We start from the raw sequence: 22,978 nt of genomic DNA, 5'->3' as shown, positions 1-22,978 counted from the left end.
TTTGCCATAAATAAAACGATATAACAATTTGCTATTTTTCTATTTTCTATTCTTATATTTACCATTTCAATGGATTCCCTTTTTTTTTTCTTGATGGCCATCGCCCATCAAAATATCATTTTTTTTTTATGGACCTTGCTCATGATATTTTTTTTGTCTTTGTCTATCAAGAAATCCCAGACCCATCAAGAAAATTCTAAACTCATCAAGAAATCCAAAACATATATATTAATTTTTGGGCTGACAAGAAGAATAGCAAAATAGAAGATGTACTTTGGATGAATGGTAAATTTTTATTTAAATTGATAAAATAGCAAAATTAGAAAATATGGAAAACTAATGGCTAGAATAATGTCTTAAATGCCAAAAGATTGAATCCTAAATACAATTAATCAAGAAACTACAAAAGCCTATAATTAAAATCAAACTCCCAACACATGATTAACACATCAAAATCAAACTTCCATCAGTTGTAGAAACTATTGGAGCTTCTAGCTCGTCTTCTTCAAACCTTTCAAAGTCTTCATACTTGGATTTTTTTCTTGTCGACTCCTCTAACCGAAAAACTTTGGGATTTTCGTCTTGCTTGCGGTGAAATCCGTGAAAGTCAACTAAACCTGACTCCATTAGACGTCAAAACGTTAGAACCTACTGTAAACCCACGACCAACGTTGGACACCGTCAAACGCTGCTAAAAAAAGCCCATTGTCGCTGAAGTCGAAACTCCAACGTCTTCCTCTGATGGCTAGACCAACCACTGACGACTCCAAAACCATGGTTAAACCAATCGTTAAACACGTTGCGAAGCTGTTGAAACGAACGCCAAAGCTGCCGTAAACAACACAAAACTGTCATCTTCTTCCGCCTCAAAACCCACGACTAAACCTCTAACGTCCTCTCCATTTACCAACGTCTCTATTCCTGTTGGAACGCCAGAAACCGTCACACCACACTCTTCTCTATGAATTTTTTTTGCTAGAAAAAATTCTCTCTACTGTGTTTTTTCAATTTGCGGCTGCCCCCTCTTCCTATTTTCATGTTTCTTTTCTTTTATCTAATTTAATTTAAAAGACATAAGGAAGAAGATTCAATTAATTGCAAAAACGACATTGAAGCATATTTAAGATCATTTAAGAAATTATAATAATTATCAATATTATTAATAAATTGTTTAAAATATAACAAACCTCATAATCTTATAGATATATTTGCATCATTTTAGGGATAATGTATAAAATTTGAATTCAAAATAACAATTGCGTATTATGTATTGTTTATGAAATTATTGTTAAATCAGCAAAATTTTGGGATGAAAATGTTGTAAATGAAGTTTGTTATTTTAGCATTATTTTAGGAACGATAATCTAACTCAAATTTAAGTTTAGTATCTTTAGCATAATTTTAGGGATTCAAACTAACTATTTAAAATTAAAGTGCAAAAATTGGATTTACAAATAAGGTTAAAGATTAAGATTAAAACTAACTATTTTAGGATGAGATATATATTTTTAAACTCAAAAGGTTAATAAATATCAAATATGTATTATATATTATTTATGTCTATTTTTTGATAAATAGTTTGAAGAATAAGAAATGTGAAATAGTTGAATTTATTTTTGTGTTATTTTAGGGATACGAGGTAAAATTTGAATTCAAATTGACGATTTTAAGGGATGATATAAATTGTAGATTCAAAATGTTATTAAAATTTTGTAATATGAATTATTTAATAACTTTTTGATAAATAATATGAAGTATAAAAAATTGTGAATGAATTAATTTAAATTCTAATAATTAGGGATGTTGAAACTAAAGCAATATCTTGATGGGATGTTGGTGAAATCTTCTGCAGCAAGAGAATATTTTTTTATTTAGTTAAGATTTACCAAAAATGAATGTGTTTACAAATGCACTGTATTTGTACTCTGTGATATTTTGTTTGATTTTTTTAACCTATACAAATACACTGTATTTGTATGCGAGGAATTGCCCTTTGTAAAGGGTATACTCCAGCAAAAAAAATTGAAAAAAAAAATCCAAAAAACGGTTGTCATAAATCAAAATACTTTTGGGATTTGCTATTTTTCTATTTATAATCCAATATTTTGCTATTTTGACGGTTAATTTTGATGGAAATAGCAAATTGAAACTAATGGCATAGTTTTAGGAATTGTTGGAACAATATAATATTTTTTTTTATTTAGTTAAGAATTATCATAAGTGAGTGTGTTTACAAATACACTATTTTTATATGGACAATTGTCATCCGTGGAGGGATAAATTCGAGCCATAAAAAATGAAAAAATTATTCTAGCAGTTAGTTTTGTCATAAATCAAAATAATTTAACATTTTGCTATTTTTCTTTTTTCTATCCATAAATTTGTTATTTCCACGGTTTTTCCTTAAAAAAATTTCAATGATTCATTGAAAATCAAGAAAATTCATCCCTTGATGGTCCTCGTCCATCAAGAAAACCTAGCTAACTTGATGGGCATTGTCAGTCAACTAATATATTATCCTTGATGTTCATTGTCCATCGAGAAATAGTTTTCTTGACGTTTGTGGACCATCAAAGAAACTAAGGGAACTTTGCCCATTAAAAAATTAAGAATTCACATTTTTTTTACGTTTTTTCGTATTTCTTCAACAAAATATGGAGACTTTTCTTGACGTACATGACCGTCAAGATGAACATTGTATCTAGAAAAATAATTTTTTTGATGGTTCTTTGCCATGACCATCAAAAAATCAAAATTTGTGTGTGTCAAGAAAGACCAAATTTGTAGTAGTGTTCATGGTTTCCAGTCTTATGTAAACTCATGTCCCCACTTTCATGTCTTTACATGAACGATTCATGATCACATCATTTATACTAACTACAAAGCAGGCCACATCCATAGTGTCCGCAGAATAAGGCGCCTAATCTTATAAATATATAATACACCATTTGTGTTATATACTCGAACTTAATCCACATTTATATCTCTACATAAAGTTCAAGTCTACACTAAATAGCCTTGAGACCTTAGTTTATTGGATTCAAGATTATAGTATTTTATTTTCGATAATAAGTCCTCAATAACACCTTTATTGAATAGAATATAATTTTAAACTACAAACCACGAGTTTTAAGACATAAATTTCAAAAAATTTATATCAATAATAGAGTTTATTATGGATAAGAATCTGTCATTGATAGATTTGAAAATATTCACTAGAAGAAATATGACCTTTGGTGTCGGTTGAAAAAAATGAAAATGAATGTTTAATGTCGGTTTTTAAAATGCGGATGTTTAATGTCGGTTTAAAACCAACATCAAAGAGGAAAGATTAATGTCGGTTTAAAACCGACATTAAAGCTACTCTTTTTAATTATTATTTTTATTTAATTAATATTTCCCTTTTACACTAGGGTTTTAATGCTTTTTCCTTTAACCCATTAGCAGCCGCCTTCATCCCTTCCTTCTATCCCTCTCGTCTCCCCTTCTTGCATCTAATCCTCGTCCATCTTTCATCTCCTCTTCTTCCCTTTCTTTAATCTCCACCGTCGCAAAGTTCCAACTCCCTTCTCTCCGCCTTTGATACCTCTCTCACATAATTCCATCAGACGATGACGGCTATAACCTCAGGTGCAACTTGTTTGTTCGTCCAATTCCTAAGCTTACATAGAAGAAGGCGAAGAAGAGATGGCTGCGATGGTGAGGGCGAGCTCCGGCTTGCAATATCCCGATCGGTTCTACGCCGCGGCTTCTTGTGCCGGTTTTGATGGATCACCGAAATTGTCTTCAAAGGCCCTCAGGTCTAAGTTCTCTGATGAGGCCGCTTTGTTACTCTATGGCTTGTATCAGCAGGTACTACCATGTGTTCTTACACCTGTGACTTACCGGTGCTGTTTCAGTTTGGTTGAGGTTTGAGATTGGTGCATTTTTTGTGTGACTTTGGTCGCGTTTTCCCTTTCGATTTGTGTAATGGTGGAGGCATAATGTGTTTTCTGAGGGTGTTATTTGCTTCAAGCGTATTTTCATTTTTTATTTAGTCTTTTGTACGAATTGTGGTGGCCATTCTGATTACTGAGTCGTCTAAGGTTTAATTGCTTGCCTCTAGATAGCTGGAAATTTCTTTTTGTAAATTGTTTTGGTATTACTGATGTAATGTGAGCTTACCGATTTGCTGAATTATGGTGTTGATTTGGAAGTTTAGATTGCTAATTTTCTGGTTATGGAATTCAGAGGTTTGAGTCCTTTATTTTCTTTGTTAACTCAGGGAATGATTTTGGTAGATCTGACCGTACGATTTAAATTTATGTTTGGGAAGATTGATTCCTGACATGCTTTGTGCTTGGAGGTTATAGATCGAGTTTAAAGCTTGCTGAATTCACAAATTTATTAGGAATGCTAAATGTATGTCAGTACCAAATTGTCTTATTGAGTGGGTTTATTGTTTATTTGAGCGAATCCTGAATTATTGTAAGGATACCGGCCAAACTCTTAACTATTCTTATTACAGGCTACAGTAGGGCATTGTAATTTACCTGAACCCAGTAGTTGGCATGCAATCGAGAAAAGCAAATGGAAGAGGTCTGTTAGCTTATATTCCTTCTCATGCGGATATATAATCTAAATCAACATAAAAAACAACATATTGAATATATGGGGTTTAGAATTTTTCCAAATGTTACCTACTCTGTCATCTTGGTACGAAATTATTGCAATTGAAGTTGGTCATTGTTCCAATTATGATATCTAATTTTACAAAATGTCCTTAAGTGGTTCAAATGGAATCGTATAGTGGCTCTGGCTTATTGGAAGAAGCAATTTATGGAGAAGGTTAGCTATGGTATTTGGCCAATGCTACTAATTAATGGGTATTTTCCATTCTGTGATTTTTTTGGTGCTAACACCACATACTCGGTCACAGTTTCTTGTCAATATTTTGTCTGCTTTTGGCATTGATGAACTGATGCTCTTAAAGATAACTTATTTCAAAATATTACTGTCCAATCTCTTTATTCTTAGTAAATTGTTGTGCTGTATATTCGTGGTTAGGGTTTGTTGATGTTGTATTTGATGGTAGTCATTGCAACCAGATAGTTTTCACTATTGCTCATGCTCTACCTTTGTAGATTGGTTATATGCTGTGTTCATTGTATTGTAATCTCTTTTCACATCCTGAGTCAATGATTACTTTTGCGTCAACAGTTAACTAACTATTCGCTAGGAATTTGGATAGACAGTGCAATTAAGCTGCATAGAAGTTTATAACACGCTTTTTAATTCATTGTATAATTATGGGTTTGCTTCGATCATGTTGAGAGTTTTTGAGGAACTTATTTGGGATTCTGCAGCTGGGATGGGCTTGGAAATATGGTTCCTGCTGAAGCCATGCGCCTTTTTGTGAAAATATTGGAGGTCAATGTGAATCCAACACCAAAAATCCATGTGTATTGTTGCATCTCATTTTAATTAATTAATAGTTGTTTGATCTTGATAGTAAGAAGAGCCAGGAAATGGAAGCAAACTGAGTCGTATAGTCGTCCATCTCTTTGGACTCCTCCTTCGAGTCGTAATTTCTTTCCCTGCACTAAGCCTAGTCTTAATTACTCATGTAAGACAGTTCGGAATTGTTATTTGTTTCTCTTCTTAAAACAAAATACTATTATGTGTAACTACACTTGTATGTTTGTTATTATTGTTTCATTTTTGGGGATTTTTCAGCTCCTGGAAAGACAAGAGGTTTCCTTCTGGTTCATACAAATGGAGGGCTTAATCAAATGCGCGCTGGGGTTTGTAATCACTTTTTTTTTTTTTTTTGCACCGTCTTCCTCATTTTCCTCACATGATTTGGTCCCTGTGTCTGGAATAAGACTTTTTTGTTCATACAAATTAAGGTTCATTTGATTGTAGGAGAAAATGTCGATTTAATGCTTTTTGGTGGTTGAAACATCACACAGAAATACTTGAGTATCCCTGGTTACTAATAAGCATCCAACTATACACTAATAAATAAAGTCAGAAGAAGGTTGGTGGACCCACAAAATAGCGATACATTTTAAATAATTCTGGTGGGGATATTAGAAAAATTCCAGTAATTATATAATGAGATCAGTTCATGATAGTATAATCTATATTCCCATAAATCTTCTAACAAGTCATGGATATTATAGTTTGTACTGCATGTCCATTTTCTATCTTAGAGAGACTTGAGTTAGTATTCAATTCATCAATTCATGTATGAGACAAATTGATAAATTACTTCACAGATGTAGGCTTAAGCAGTAGTTGTAATTTCTGTTTTCACATCATATATATATATATATATATATTAAGGTTTGGTGAATAATATTGTGTCCGTCATATGAAATACAGTACAAATGTTTGAGACCTAAGGTTGTTCCTACCCTTCGATTGCAGATATGTGACATGGTTGCAATAGCACGTATAATTAATGCAACCCTCGTGATTCCTGATCTTGACAAGCATTCATTTTGGAATGACTCTAGGTAGATTTGAATTTTTTATCTCTAGTCTTCTTTTGTTGTTTATCTGAAGTTTTTCAATTCATGTTCGTTTGTTGTGCAGCAACTTCTCAGATATTTTTGATGAAGATCATTTTATTAATGCTCTTTTGGTTTTTTTTTTTTAAATTCACGGAATGAATTTCTATTTTAGTTTGATATATGTTGAGGGTGTTAAGAATATACCAACCTAGTTGAGATATTCAAGTACACCTTATATATCTTCTAGTTTCTTGCTAAAAAAAATTATACATTATTATTTGTTGTGTACGTGTTATTATTGATAGTGGAGATTCTTGCTACAATTGTTGGACCGGTATGGCAACTCTAGATGAGTGAATAAGGTTTAGTTATACATTTTAATAAATTTGTATTCCTTTTACTTCTTTGAAATCTTGCATTTTATTTACTTTTTTTTTATCAAATCAATGTGTAATAGAAGTTATCATGCTCTTCATTGTGCCCATGTTCTTAAAGAAATATGATGACAAGGTGGATGTCTTTGTAGAGAATGCCATGACCGAGATCAAGAAACTGTATGGTTTTAATGTTGATTTGTGCTTTATTTGTGCTTTTATTTGTCCTTCATCACTTTATAATTATATTTTTATTTATCCCCTTTGTTTCAAGTGTTTTAATGTTGATATGGTTTCAGGTGCCAAAAAGAAAGAGGAGGGAGAAAAGGTTATCATGCTATCTTTATATTTTGTTCGACAGATAATTCTTGCCTCAGGATTTCATGAACTCAACTTTAAAAGGTTATCATGCTATGCTATGTTCATTTCTAATTTTGTAATGGGTTGCATTTTTAGCTTCACCATAGTTTACAGTACTCATGCCTATGTTTCTGTATGCTATTTCAGCGATTGGGGAACAGTCCTTTTAGATAATCTTTGTGATCGGCTTGTTAACTGCATCAATGTTCTTAGTTCAATAACAGGTTCTCTTCAAAAACTTTTCATCCTTCTCTGCAATTTTAGTAGTTCAAACAGCTTTGTTATTCTATATAAATGGTTTATTTGGATATTGTTTGTAGATAATTGAAGTCATATCGGGTTGAAAGCTAAGCGATTGTGCAGAGATTGCCAAGCGACCGTTGAAAATTGAAGACTGAGAAGGCATTTAGGATTTTTAATTATTTAATTCTTGTATTAGAATCTTTTTTCATGTACTATTGTAGAATGTATATACATAATATTAAGATTTTATTTTGTGTATTCAAATGTAAAAGACAAATATTATAGTTTCTAACATAATATGAATTTCATTGATTTGTTGGCGTGTGAAAAACATATTTATCTACATTGATCCAATGTCGGTCTATAGGACAATAATGTGACAATTAAATAAAAATAAATTTGTAAAAATGAATCCAAAACTAGGCTTTAATGTCGGTTTTAAACCGACATCAAAGTTCAACCGACATTAAAGGGCTTCAATAACACTATCAAAGATGTCGGTTGAAAACTAACAAACCGACATTAAAGAGGCCTTTAATGTCGTTTTTAAACCGACATTAAAGCCCAACCGACATTAAAGGGCATCAATAACACCATCAAAGATGTCGGTTGAAAACTGACATTAAAGGCCTTTAATGTCGTTTTTAACCCGACATTAAATAGGCCTTTAATGTCGTTTTTAAACCGACATTAAAGGCCTTTAATAACGCTCACAAAGATGTCGGTTGCCAAGTGACATTAACGGCCTTTAATGTCGGTTTTAAACCGACATTAAAGGCCAAAATTCTTCTTGTGATTGTTGATTTACAATTAATTATTAATCTTAAAACCAAGAAATTGGACTTATGATGTCCAGTGGAAAAAAACGGAACACGAATATATTTAATGTATGTTTAAAAAACGTAAATATTTAATGTTGGTTTTAAACCATCTTTACAATAGATTACTATATGTGTCTTTTTGTATTTGAATCTATCGATAACGATAGATTACCTATGTCTATCTGTATCATGATAGATATAGATTACAATCTATCACAATTTATCATAGATATCTAACATATTGCTATATCTATAGATATTTTTAACAGTTTTATTATTTGGAATAATATATATATATATATATATATATACACATATGTGAAAGTATTCTATCGTTATATTTGCATATGTTGTAGTTATACGTTCCACCCATGTGAAAGTAAATAGCATAGGTTTGTTGCTTGATATATTAATAACCTTAAATGTAAATTTCAAATATTATATAAATAAATAGTATGGATCGTTAATTTGAGATTATTTTAATTTTATAAATTCAATAGTTGAAAAACAATGTTAAAATCACTTTGTCCCTTTCTTTGCGGGGCTTCTCCATTTTAATTCATTTAACTTTGAAATCTTTAAATTTAGTTGTCCTTTTAAAAGGTCTTAAATCTAGTACATGAATGGAGATTGTTCAACGGTCATTTTTAATTTCTTAAGAACGAAAGTTTATTAGCCTTGATGATACTCTTTTCATAGAGATATTGGTTAAGAATCGTCCATTGGAAAAACCAAAGAACCATTTTTGAAAACAATGGTGTAACACCTCAAATTTAGGTAATTTATTTTAATTGTATTAAGTTTAATTTTAACTAATATTGAAACTATTTAGGTGTTATATGATTTAAATTGTGGAAATTAGAATTAATTAGATACTTTGGGAAAATATCTAATTAATTGAAATTTTGAAATTAATGATTGTTTTGGTTGTTTGAAAATATTTGTGTTGGGAGATTTGTATTTGAGAAAATTTTGGATAATTATATATGAGTATATAATTATTTGAAATTTAAAGTTTAAAATAATTTTATTATGAAAATAATATAATTATTACAGGTTAGGTTATTATTTTGGAAAAATAGAGTGATGTGATTAGTCGAGGAAAGAGAAGTATTGATTTTATTTTGGGAAAAGTTAAAGAAGATTTGGTGGGTTTTTTAATGAAGAGAGAGTAGAAGATTTTTGGAGAAAATAATTAGAGAAAAGGAAAATAAAATAATAATAATTTATTACTATTATTTCATTAAATAGGCTCCTTGGGAAAAGCACTATTCATCATCCTTTCCTCAAGCAAACCCTAAAAACCCTAATCTCAAACTTCCATCAACCCGCCGCCGTCACCACCCATCTTCCATCGTCGGTCGTCATTCGAGTCGCCACCGAGATCTGCGAGTCTTCGGCCGCAAACACCCAAGCCGTCTTCGTCAATCGTCCATCTCCGTCTCCATCGTTCACAAAACATCGTCGCCGCCGTGTTTCGCAGTCATCCGTCAGTCGTTCGTAGCAGCCGCGTTCTTGCGTAAGCGAAGCCACACGCCGTTCTTCACGCCGAGCCGTCCATAGCTAAGTCGTCTACCCGATCGCATCAATCATCCGTACAGCTTCGTCAGCCGTGCGCGTCCTCCACCCGAGTCGTCTTCAGCTGCGTTTCCCTAGTCGAATCCAGTTCAGTCGAGCCATCTGTCTTCTACAGTTGATCCTCCTTAGCCAAGCCGTTTTTAGCCACCAGTCTTAATTTTTGGTCTTTTTTCCCACCTATTTTAGTAAGTTTTGGTAAGTTGATTGGGTTTTTGGCATTCCCAACAAAAATTGATTTTGGACCCTAAATAAGTTAATTTTGGGTTAAATTGAATTATTCTTCTTAAAGGACTGATTAGATCAATTGGAAGTAAGTTGTAGAACGTTGTCCTAAATTAAGGTTGAGTTGGATCCAACATCAACTTTGGGTAAGTTGAATTAACTAGATTTTTTGATCCTAAATTAACTACAAATTAAGTATCATCTTAGTATTTTATCCTTATTGTTTAGGATTTTATGGGGAAGCTTGTTTTTGCTGTCAGGAGTGTATTTCTGTGAATTAAACTAATCTCCAGGTAAGATATCCTCCTACTAGACCTTTGAATTGAAATAAGAGCTTGCATGTAACTTTTCTATTACGCATTGATGTAGCTAATATGCGTAATGTGTTTATGTTTATGATGATTAATAGTCATGACTAGTCTATGTTATGATGACTGATAGATTCGACTAAGTTATGTTTATGACGATGATATTTGATGATGTTGATGCTTATGCATGAAGTACTAATCTCATGATCAAGAATGTTTCAATTAATACTCATGCTATGTTTATGATGATGTTATGTTGGGCTACATGTTATGTATAGGATGTACTGTTAGCTATTTCTATTAGAGTTGTACCCACATGGGTGTCCCTTAGGATCATCACCTTTTTTTGACTGTGTAGTTCGACTGGATCATCAGTACAGTATGAGATGATATGTTTACAAGTGGCTCGACGGGATCACTCACAATCTGATTGTCTTAGTGTTTCTTTCGAGATTCACTAAAGACCGATTTGTCCTAAGTGTTCCTTGGGTTCACCGAAGACCAGAGATGTTCCTACGGAATCACAAATTGCACGTGTTTGAGAACGTGTCAGTTAGGGGTACCACTTTATAGGACTCTAATAGGAAGTTAACAGTCACCTAGCGGGACTAGTAGTAGGTCCCTTACTGAGTATATTTTTTTTATATTCACTCTCTTATGTTTAATTTTTTAGGCAAAGGTAAAGGGAGAGGTAGAGGAAAGCTGGCGAATGACAAGAAGTGATCGTGGCATGCCATAGGCAATGTTTTGCTTCCACCATTATGATTTTAGTTTGATTTTATTATTTCCTGTACTTTCATTATTACTCTTTAAAACTAGATAGGGCCCGAACTAGGATTTTGAAATTTATTTCTATTTTTTTTATATAATTTTAAATGAGTATTTGAAGTTTTGACCATGAACATTTGTTTTACCTATCAATTTAATTTAAGAAATTTTATTTTTCTTTTGAGTAGTAATGATCTCAGCTTAGTATAAAGAATTGGATCATTACAAATGGCGAATCCAAAAATTCAAGTTAGGGAACACAATTAAGGTAAAAAACAATTGCCTCTAAGTTATAAACTTTAACATTTTTTAGCTTGGTTTTTTCACTATGTATACACTTTATTAATCAGTCATAAGATACTGTTAAATGGGATTCGATTCAGTGATTAAACTTTCAGAAATCCTTTTTTGCTCTTTCATTCCAAACAAAACACCCTTCAGAGTATTAATTAACGAAGGGGAAGGGGTATTATAAATTATAAACCCACCTCTTTTCTTTTCTTTTTTTTTTTTACATATAGGGAAGTTTTGTGTATAATTTGAATATCATAAATAAAGATTACCATATATAACACAAAATTTTGCTATCGATTCCCTGTAGTCGAGCTTCTTGATCTGTCATTATACCCTGAGAAGTAGAAATTAGAATTACAATGTCGATTCCTCCTAAACTTCTAAGAATTTTTTTATAGTTGAAATATATACAGAGACCAGATCAACTGATGCGTTTTAAATTTAAAGTCGTTTTATATGGTCCTTTCCTATTTCTTCTATTTCGTAGGGTTAAAAACCAAAAATCCTTGTTGCTTTCCCGATGTTTCCTTACATTTTCAATAAAACATTCTCGTAAAACCAATAAACCACATAAACATATTGTTTATTATATTGCATTTATTGGTATGGAGATCTTCACAAATGTTATTATTGTCGTAGAGATTTCACAAGTTTTATGAGTTTTTACGACTACTCGCAAATGTTACTATTGTTGTAGAGATCTTCACAAATTTGCAAATATAAAAATTATTTTAAATGTCAAAACTACAGAAAATATCTACAAATATAACAAAAAAGAAAGTTGAATTTCTATTGAAGATGCAAACTATAAGATTTGGGAAAGTCCATAACATATACAAAATTCTGCTTCTATCAATAATAACTTCACCTTAGCCTTTATCCTCGCTACTTCTTCTAAACTTATTGTTTAATAACTCGTCCTTTATTGTTTAATAACCCCGACCCCCCCGCTCCAAAAGAAAATAAATATGATACATACATACATACATACGCAGAAAACCCGATATCTGTGGAATCTCTGAGTGGAATCCTCATCCCGTATCCCATGGAGATGGAGAATAGATAGATGGCGGAGACGGGGAGTAGCATCCTCATCCCCGATCCATGGACATCTCTACTTTCAAAGTTAGAAACTACTTTTCAATATTCAAATAAGAGGTGAAGATTTTTTTTTAATCTAAAATTATAAAAAAAGATTATTACTATCTTGAATTTTAGGGCGTTTGGTATGTAATTTATTGCAGTCAAAATTTGAACTTTTAACATATTCTTGTAATTGTATTAAATGAGGAAACCCAATGTTTCAAATGGGGAAAACTAAAGCTTCTCCTACTTAGTTCATTTTAGATAATATAGGATTTTTTTTAAAATAATGTGATTTATAAAAATATTGTCCAAAATAGGGTCATCCGGAAACTATTGTCAAAAATGGGGTAGTGAAGTCGTGTACCCGGTACACGACTTCCATAAAAACGTGGAACAGGTGTACGATTTGGGCCGACGTCGTGTACCCAGTCCACGACAAATGACTAGAGTCGTGGACCCGATCCACGACTTCTGACTGTAGTCGTGTACTGGGTACACGATTTTCGTACAGGTGACAATCAACAGTAACGTTGACTGCCATTTTGTCGAGTAATGGGGAAATTGTGTACCACGTACACGATTTTCGTACGTGTCAGAACTGACAAATGGCAGTCAACAGTAACGTTGACTGTCGTTTTGTCTGGTAGTGCGGAAGTTGTGTACTGGGTACACGACTTCCTTCAGACTTCCTTCACGTGAATCGCCACGTGTCCTTCATGCAAGAAGTCGTGTACGACTTCCCCGCCCATAAATATCCCCCCCCCCCCACCCATTGGCATTTCCTCATCTTTCCTTCAATTCTCCAAAATTTTCCTTTCCCTTTCCCTTTTTTCCCTCCCTTCTGAATTTATTCTCCATTTTCCACTTCTCTTTTGCTCTTCACCTATCTCCTCTATCTTTCTTCTCCCTCCAACTCCACTTATCAAATTGAAGTAAGTTTATTTAAGTTCTATTATGTTTTATATATTTATTTATTAGTTATATATTATTTTTAGATATTTATATATTTGTATTTATTAGTTATATATTGGTTTTAGGTTGTTGTATATTTTTAGAATATTATTGGAATAATTATTATTAGTTATGTATTGTTATTAGGTTGTTATATATATTTTATTTATTAGTTGTATATTATTTTTAGGTTGTTATATATTTTAGGAATATTATTGAAATAGTTATGTATTGTTTTTAGTTTGTTATATATTAAATAGTTATTATTAGGTTGTTTTTATGTTGTTATAATAACGGTAATGATGATAATAATAATAATATAATAATAATAATAATAATAATAACGACAATAATAATTAAAATAATAATAATAATAATAATAATAATAATATAATTACAATAATAATAATAATAATAACAACAACAATAATAATATTAAATTAAAACCGCGTACACGACTTTTTTACAATCCGTCCACGTTGGACAGTCCGTACACGATTTCCATTGAAGTCGTGTATGATGCAAGAATGGAAATCGTGTATGATGCAAGTCGTGTACGAGGTACACGACTTCAATGATACGTGTACTTCATACACGACTTCCTTCCAAATTTCCAGACTATTTTTGACAAAACTTTGTCCCATCACCCTACTTTTGCTATTTCTTTTCAACTCACCCTATTTTTATTAATAATTTCATAAAAAACTATATTTCCTAAAATAACCCATAATATAGATATAAATAGAATAGATTAAACCCCAAATAAGAAAAATGACTGCTTATAATTGTTACAATTTGTACCATTAAATGAACTAACAATTTCTGCAACATAACTGAGAGTATAACTCTTTATGGTTGTTGCACCTGTCCTGATACCATAGTGTCAATTTCACAAGTTAATTGAGTGTAGCACTTAAACCGATACTATAATAATAAACGCCCATTTTTCATTTGGATTCATAAGTTACGTGTGTTCCAAAATCGTTAGGTGTAAAAGATTATGAAGGCAATGAAGAAGGAATTGGTAAATAATGTGTTGAAACAAAAACGATCCATGTATTAATTAAGCAAGAAATACGAACACATAACAAGTTGTTTGAAATAAAAACAGCCATAAAACATAGAACTCTCAAAGATAAAAATGAAAGACTTGCCACCGCCGATCAAGCACCCAATTCTGCGAAAAGCTACTCACCGACCATGGAGGAAACTTGAAGACATGACCAACCAGACACAAACAACACACTACCCAACAACCACAGAACATATTAATAAGATTCCAGTCATCATGATGATTAACATCAAGCCGTTGGCCGCCAACGGCTACTCGCACCATTCACTTGCCTGATTTCTTAGCTGCTGATTTGGTGACCTTGGCACCGGATGCATCCTTCTTCTCGACGGCCTTGATGACACCAACAGCCACAGTTTGACGCATGTCCCTCACGGCAAATCGTCCAAGTGGCGGATACTCGGAGAATGTTTCCACCACCATGGGTTTGGTGGGAATCATCTTAACAAATCCAGCATCTCCGTTCTTCAAAAACTTGGGCTCTTTCTCCAGTTCTTTTCCAGATCGCCTGTCAATCTTGGTTAAAATCTCGGCAAATTTGACAGCAATGTGAGATGTGTGGCAATCGAGGACAGGTGCATAACCATTTCCAATCTGTCCTGGATGGTTCATGATGATAACTTGGGAAGTGAAATTGGCAGCTTCCTTGGCAGGATCATCCTTGGAATTTGAGGCAACATAACCACGCTTGAGATCCTTCACGGCAACATTCTTCACGTTGAACCCCACGTTGTCACCAGGGAGAGCTTCTTGGAGAGCTTCGTGGTGCATCTCCACAGACTTAACTTCAGTAGTCAGTCCAGTTGGAGCAAAGGTTACCACCATACCAGGTTTTATAATGCCAGTTTCAACACGACCCACTGGAACAGTTCCAATACCTCCAATCTTGTAGACATCCTGAAGTGGAAGACGAAGGGGTTTGTCAGATGGTCTCTTAGGCTCTTGGATCAGGTCGAGGGCCTCAAGAAGGGTTGGTCCCTTGTACCAATCGAGGTTGGTGGATCTTTCAATCATGTTGTCACCCTCAAAGCCAGAGATGGGGACGAAGGGAATTTTGTCTGGGTTGTAGCCAACCTTCTTGAGGTAGGAAGAAACTTCCTTCACAATTTCATCGTACCTAGATTTGGAGTACTTGGGAGTGGTGGCATCCATCTGTCACACAAAGAGCCATGTCAGTAATGTTATTTGTAACAGAACACGTAAAACCAGAATACTAAGGAGTGAGGACTGACTATAAACATTACCTTGTTACAGCAGCAAATCATTTGCTTGACACCGAGGGTAAAGGCAAGGAGGGCGTGTTCACGGGTCTGCCCATCCTTAGAAATACCAGCTTCAAAACCTCCGGTAGTGGAGTCAATGATAAGGACAGCACAATCAGCCTGGGAAGTTCCAGTAATCATGTTCTTGATGAAATCACGATGCCCAGGAGCATCAATAACAGTGCAGTAGTACTTGGTGGTTTCGAACTTCCACAAAGCAATATCAATTGTGATACCACGCTCACGTTCAGCCTTAAGCTTATCCAACACCCAGGCATACTTGAACGATCTCTTGTTCATCTCAGCAGCTTCCTTCTCAAACCTCTCAATAACACGCTTGTCAATACCTCCAAGCTTGTAAATCAAATGGCCAGTAGTGGTCGACTTACCAGAGTCGACATGGCCAATGACTACAATGTTGATGTGAGTCTTTTCCTTACCCATGCTGGAATCTCCGGTAAAATAACTGGAAATAGATAGAAAAAAAGAAGTTGATAGAAAATAAGAAAAGGAAGATCAGAGAGGCAAAAAAAAACTCATCATTGAAATTTTCTGAACTTCACATATATTAATTGTAAATCTAAAATACCCACCATAATTTAAACCTATTCGCTGGACAATTAGATGATTATCAAAAAAAATAAAATTCTCAGAACTAGAACAAAAAAATAAACTTTCAAACCAAATTAAAATGAATCCAATCCAATCAGACTAGATTAAATGCAGATCTACAGAATACGATCAACAGCAATACATATCTCGACAGATTGGCAAATAAAATTCTAAAGCCCGATTCAAAACAAAACAATCACTACGAATATGCATCAGTCATCTAACAGATAAACAGGAAGAATAAAAGAATAAGAGATAGAAAAATGCTCATTAATAAAGATGTAACACAAAATCTAAAACGAAACTAGATTTCATGTTACGATCTACAAGGGAAGAACAATAACAGCTCTAGAAATCAACAGAGAGTATCAAGATAAAGAAAAGAAGAGGAAGAATGAAGAAGATTGGGGGAAATCCAAACCTTAGGAGAAAGCTGTGCTCTTAAACCCTTGCGGCGAGAGATGAGGAATGAAAACTAGATTGGAGGGGTTAATAATAGGGTTTGAGGATCATTATATAGTATGTCCAAAGATTTTGTTGACGAAAATACCCTCAACCTAATTTCATAATTCCAACCGGAGTCCTAAACAGTAAAAAGTTTATTAAAATAGAAAAGGAAAAAGGAAACAGATTTCTTTTTTCTTTTTGAATAAGGAAAAGAAAAAAGAAAAAAAAATTATAAAAAATATAACCTTTGATAATATATTTACGGTTCATAAATAGTTTATCAAATTTGTATATCTTTTAAAAAACTCTAAAGAAAAAACAGTTTAAAATATCTCTTCATTTTATTTGAAATTATTATTTACCAAATAAACATTTTAAAAGTAATAATTTAAATATGAATTCCAACGTCTTGTTCTAAATTTGATAATACAAATTTCATGTTTGTTAATATTTTCTAAAATGTTTCAACAAGTATTTGAAATGTTGAGTTGAATATTACAATATTATAATACCTGAGTTATAATAGTTTATATTTAGGGTAATTTTATGAAAGTGTATAACAATATTTTCAATAGATAGCAAAGTCTATTGGTGATAAACCAATATTTTTATCAAAGGTAGACTTTTATTATTAATAAACTTTCACAAATTCTGTTATATTTGTAATTTTTTTTATTATTGTTATATATGTTAATATTTTGAATTTATTTGTAATACTTGCAACTATCAGATATTTAAACAAAAATTATTTCAGATGACTATAAATTATTCTCGTAAGAAATAGTAAATCCAATAACAATAAAAAAGAGACCGAATGAGTGAAAAGTAGTAAATATGATAACAAGTTTGGTTTTTAAATGGTATTTAATTACTATAGGGAATCATAGATAATGGTAAGAAGTGGACACTCTTGAAGTTGGTAGCCTAAACACTCTACTAAAATTTGAAGTTTATTTACTCAAATCTAATTTTTAATCTTTAAAAATTTTAAATTCTGTCGTTAAAGTACCAAAATTTTCAATTAAATATCTATCTGACATATATTTAGTATAGTAGAGAACGAACAACTTTAATTGCATATCTATTAATCGCTAACACATATGATATGTTAGTTGAGTTATACTTGCTACGTTGCTCGTTTGTGTTTTTCTTTGATAAGATGCATTGTAATGGAGACCTTAACTTATTCCTCGCACATTTTTTTATTTCTCATTTTAGTAAAAAATTTGATAAAAGAGTCCGTATGAAATTAAACAAAGTTAAAGCATAACAGATAACTATGTTGTTTAAATAAATGTTATTTGAAATAAATTAATGTCTAACGTAGAATTGAATTATAGAAAAAAAGAAACTATAAGTTAAAAGTATATTTTTTGAATACATTAACGATAAATCGAAACTACATCTTCTGATATGAAAATGTCATATTACTATATCTTTCTACCCCCAAGTTTTGTTTATAATTACTACGGTCAATGTCGACATTATTTTATGAATATGGAGTGGAAAAATATTGATTTTAATGATAAAAGGGCAATTCTTATTTAAACAAATACCTAAATTTTTTAATAATTTCGTTTATGGTTTCTGTCATGAGTATTAATTACTTTTTATGAAAATAAAATGATTTTAACGAAATGTCTATTCTTATTTATTATAATTAATAGTTGCCGGTATGCTTTTAGTTGTTTAAATTTTATGTCCAACATGTAGGTTGAAAAAATTTATATAAAAATTTAAATTAATAATTGTGTGAATTTAAATTTATGATTTGCGCACTAAATTCCTAAATTTTTATATGCAGATCAATTTAAATATTTCATTCTATTTATCTTAAAAGCCATTAAAGATTCTAAAAAAGATTATGATTAACATTTCTAAAATATTAGGTTGATATTGAAACTTTTGAAAGAAGATAAATTCTTTTTAAAACAAACAGCAAACTTAAGAAGTATTTGTGACCTTAGCACCACTTGGGTCCTTCTTTTCGACGCTTTTGATCACACAAACAGCCACTGTTTGCCGCATGTCTCTAACAGCAAATCTCCCAAGTGGTGGATACTCAGAGAACGTTTCCACCACCATAGGCTTAGTGGGGATCATCTTAACAAATCCAGCATCACCATTTTTCAAGAATTTAGGCTCTTTCTCGAGTTCTTTACCAGATCTTCTATCAATCTTTGTTAGAATCTCCCCAAACTTGACTGCTATGTGAGAGGTGTGGCAGTCAAGAACAGTGGCATAACCATTTCCAATCTGTCATGGATGGTTCATGATGATAACTTGTGAAGTGAAACTAGCAGCTTCTTTGGCTGGATCATCTTTGGAATTTGACGCAACGTAGCCACGTTTGAGATCTTTTATTGCGGCGTTCTTCACGTTGAATCCCACATTGTCACCGGGGAGAGCTTCTTGGAGAGCTTCATGGTGCATTTCAACAGATTTTACTTCAGTAGTGAGGCCAGTTGGAACGAAGGTGACGACCATGCCGGGTTTTATAATACCAGTTTCGACACGGCCTACTGGGACTGTTCCAATGCCGCCGATCTTGTAGACATCTTAAAGTGGAAGACGAAGGGGTTTGTCAGATGGTCTCTTGGGCTCGTGGACTTGGTCGAGAGCTTCGAGAAGGGTAGGGCCTTTGTACCAGTCGAGATTGGTGGATCTTTCAATCATGTTGTCACCTTCAAATCCGGAGATGGGGACAAATGGGATTTTGTCCGGGTTGTAGCCAACTTTCTTGAGGTAGGATGAAACTTCTTTGACGATTTCATCGTATCTAGATTTGGAGTATTTGGGAGTAGTGGCATCCATCTGTTAAGGAAACAAATCAAACACACCCATAACTAAACACAATACATGGATATACTTCAAAAGAGACAACACAATTTAACCATGAACTTTAGTTCCATCATTTGAATCATAAACTTAATTATACTAATATTGCAATTTTTGCAAAAAGAAGTGTAGTAAATGTCATATTAAAATATTGACATACATTCAAGTAACACTAATATTATTTCGATATTTGTACATCCCACCAAATTATTCCATAATATTTTGTTATGTGATAGATTTTTCTTATTTTCTTTTTAAATATTTTACTTACCGTCATGAATGTATCTAAGTATTATTTATAATAAGGATCAATCTTAATTAAATTAAATAAGTTTATGTATCTATAATACCATTTTTTGTGCATCCGACCAAATTATCCGAACATAATTTGATATAGGCAAATTTTTACTTACTTTTAATTCGAAATATTTTAATTGTTTGTTTAGTTTGAGTGATGAGAGGGGATGCATATAAGAAGATATTTGTATAATTTGTCAAAAATTCATAAGCTATAATGCCCTCTTCCCATAAATTGTTAACTGATTCCATATCACAAAATTCCTTGTTGTTTAAATACATTTGGGAGCTAGAACCTATTTAAAGTTTTAAGTTTAAGATAACAACAATTATCTAAGTTTTGGGTTTCCAAATTAAACGGGACTGAAAGTTAAGAGTTGAATTGACCCAAAATTTGCTTTTTCCCTTTATCAAACAGGGAAAAGAGGAAATGAAAGTTGGTTGAAATTACCTTGTTGCAGCAGCAGATCATTTGTCTAACACCGAGGGTAAAGGCAAGAAGAGCATGTTCACGAGTCTGCCCATCCTTAGATATACCAGCTTCAAAACCTCCGGTAGTTGAATCAATGATAAGAACAGCACAGTCAGCCTGGGAAGTACCAGTAATCATGTTCTTGATGAAATCACGATGCCCAGGAGCATCAATCACTGTGCAGTAGTACTTGGTGGTCTCGAACTTCCACAAAGCAATATCAATTGTGATACCGCGCTCACGTTCAGCCTTAAGCTTGTCCAAAACCCAAGCATACTTGAACGATCTCTTGTTCATCTCAGCAGCTTCCTTCTCAAACCTCTCAATAACACGCTTGTCAATTCCTCCAAGCTTGTAGATCAAATGGCCAGTGGTGGTCGATTTCCCAGAATCGACATGGCCAATGACCACAATGTTGATGTGAACCTTCTCCTTACCCATACTTGAATTTCAGCCACAAAAAACAATCTGTTGCAAAATAAAAATTGGAATTGAAATCATCATATGCATATAACTCATCCAAAGAAACCGAGAAGCTAGTAATACTAGCTCGTATGATCAATTAAAACCAAATTTCCACAATATAAGCATACTTCAACGATTAAATCCTTAATCAAGAAGGAAGAATAAAAGGAAATAAGTCGCTCATTTTAGAGTAAGAACATATGTAAAACAACAAAAGTAGGATTTAAAAAAGATTTCAGCACCAGGGTTGTTAAATCAAGAAAGCATTCACCATAAAATCAAGTACATACTTTATGATCAGAGAAAACAGAGCAAGGGCGAAATAACATAAAGTCAACGCGATTTAGAGAAGGAGAAATTAAACAAATCCAAAAACTGTTTGAAAAATTAAATTGGTAATTTCATAAAATCTACAAAGAACTTAAATTATTCCAATGAATATATGGAGAGATAAAATCCAAGACAAAGGGGACAGAGAAGAGAGTAACAAAATTATGAATGAAAAAAAAACAATATAGAATAGAGAGACGTGAAGAGTGGAACCAGGTAAGGTAACAAGTAAGGATAAGGAATTAAGAGAGGTTAAGCCCTGGCAGGAAGTTGGAGAGAGAAGAGATTGGATGGTGCAAATTGGTAGTGAGGAACTTCAAATAGTACTGAGTGGATTCTAAGTTGACGAAATTGATACCGCCTTTGCTGAATTTCCTTGGACAAAAACTGCCTATGCAAGCAAGCAGAAATAAATAGACGTATGCATGCGACAAAAAGGAACTTGGTGTCCAAGCAAATAGAATAGAATATTCTTTTCCATTTTCTCGAAATGCATGGAAAAGTCTTTACTCTAAGGTTTTTTTTTTTAATCTTTTTATGAGTTCCAAATCACCGTATTTATTTATTATCTCTCTCATTCTCCCTTTCTCAAGGTATGTTTGTTTCTCCTCTCTCTCGCTCCCTCCCTCCCTATCTTTAAACCTTTCATCCCCACTCTATTCCCATATTTCTCTTTTAATCTCTATTCAATCTTCCTTATTTATCTTAATTCTCCTGCATATCCTTTTCTTGCTCACAAAATCACAACAACTCGCTAACGCAAATAAAAAATAATGCATTTTCGTCTTTTTCCAATATTCATTTTTTTCTTGTGCTTGTGTGTGTATATATATATAGATATTTTTGTGCATTTTCTTTTTTGTTTCTTTTCTTTTTCTAATTAAGGCGTAGCAAGATTGAAACATTTAGGTAATTTCTTGATTTTTTTTCTTTGTTATCCCATTTATCTTTATTGTTATCCCATTTATAAATTCTAGATTTGTTCTTCTAGAATTTCTTCATCTCTTCATCTAGAATTTATTCCTTTTCCGTCATTTCTCGTCTTCAGCATCATTTTTTCATCTTTCATAAAGACAATATTTTTTCTTATTCTTTTCTCATTATCAAGTATTATATTTTTCTTCTTCTTCTTCTTTTTTCACTACACAATAGTGTACCAATATCTAAACAACCAATGATCTATACAGATAGACAAAGATATAGACCACTGTCACTATTAGATAAGTGATATATTCAAATGATCGTGTCACACCCCTTCAAAAGTCATTAGGGATGTGACCGCCTAAACATTTCACGTGAGTCTCTCTGTGAGATACATGCAGAACACCTAGTAAGCGAAAATGAATACAACTAACAACTTAAACGTGGAATGGGAACTCAAAAGAATTAAGAGGACTTCATTGATATTTCAAATAACAGAGTACATTCAGTACTTTGTACAAAGTTCCTTTAAAGAGAACTAAATACAACTCAAAGCAACATCTGTCTATAGCTTCTACATGCTATGTATGCTGACAATGCCCACTACAAAAAAGATTTGTTTCATGAATGACACAGTATGCGTTCACGGTTGACACTGGATGTCCTTCACTATTTGGGAGAGGGAAGATTAAAACAAAACATTTGAAAGGTTAGACAAAAATGTCTAGTGACTGGTATAGTCATTTCTCCAAATTAGGTA

The 22,978-nt window shown here is 32.7% G+C and overlaps 1 protein-coding gene, 1 long non-coding RNA gene and 1 pseudogene across 2 annotated transcripts; 1 reads left to right on the top strand and 2 right to left on the bottom strand.

Annotated features, from left to right (window-relative positions):
* The first annotated feature begins 5,537 nt into the window (after positions 1-5,537).
* Positions 5,538-6,491, top strand: LOC127151064 (uncharacterized). Its single transcript, XR_007823808.1, has 3 exons — positions 5,538-5,605; positions 5,716-5,783; positions 6,412-6,491. It is a non-coding gene; the product is annotated as an uncharacterized LOC127151064 (long non-coding RNA).
* Positions 6,492-14,538: 8,047 nt separating this feature from the next.
* Positions 14,539-16,982, bottom strand: LOC103504257 (elongation factor 1-alpha). Its single transcript, XM_051090445.1, has 3 exons — positions 16,870-16,982; positions 15,819-16,302; positions 14,539-15,726 (listed from the first exon to the last, which is right to left on the bottom strand). The coding sequence occupies exons 2-3, from the start codon at positions 16,278-16,280 to the stop codon at positions 14,839-14,841; spliced, it is 1,350 nt and encodes a 449-aa protein (XP_050946402.1). The 5' UTR covers positions 16,281-16,302; positions 16,870-16,982; the 3' UTR covers positions 14,539-14,838.
* A 1,857-nt stretch (positions 16,983-18,839) lies between these two features.
* On the bottom strand, positions 18,840-21,700 carry LOC103501703 (elongation factor 1-alpha-like; annotated as a pseudogene).
* Positions 21,701-22,978: the final 1,278 nt, after the last annotated feature.

This window comes from Cucumis melo, chromosome 9 (assembly GCF_025177605.1).
Source record: "Cucumis melo cultivar AY chromosome 9, USDA_Cmelo_AY_1.0, whole genome shotgun sequence".
Classification (NCBI taxonomy): Eukaryota; Viridiplantae; Streptophyta; class Magnoliopsida; order Cucurbitales; family Cucurbitaceae; genus Cucumis; species Cucumis melo.
Note: the sequence above shows the minus strand (reverse complement) of the source record. Positions and strands in the feature narration are given on the sequence as shown.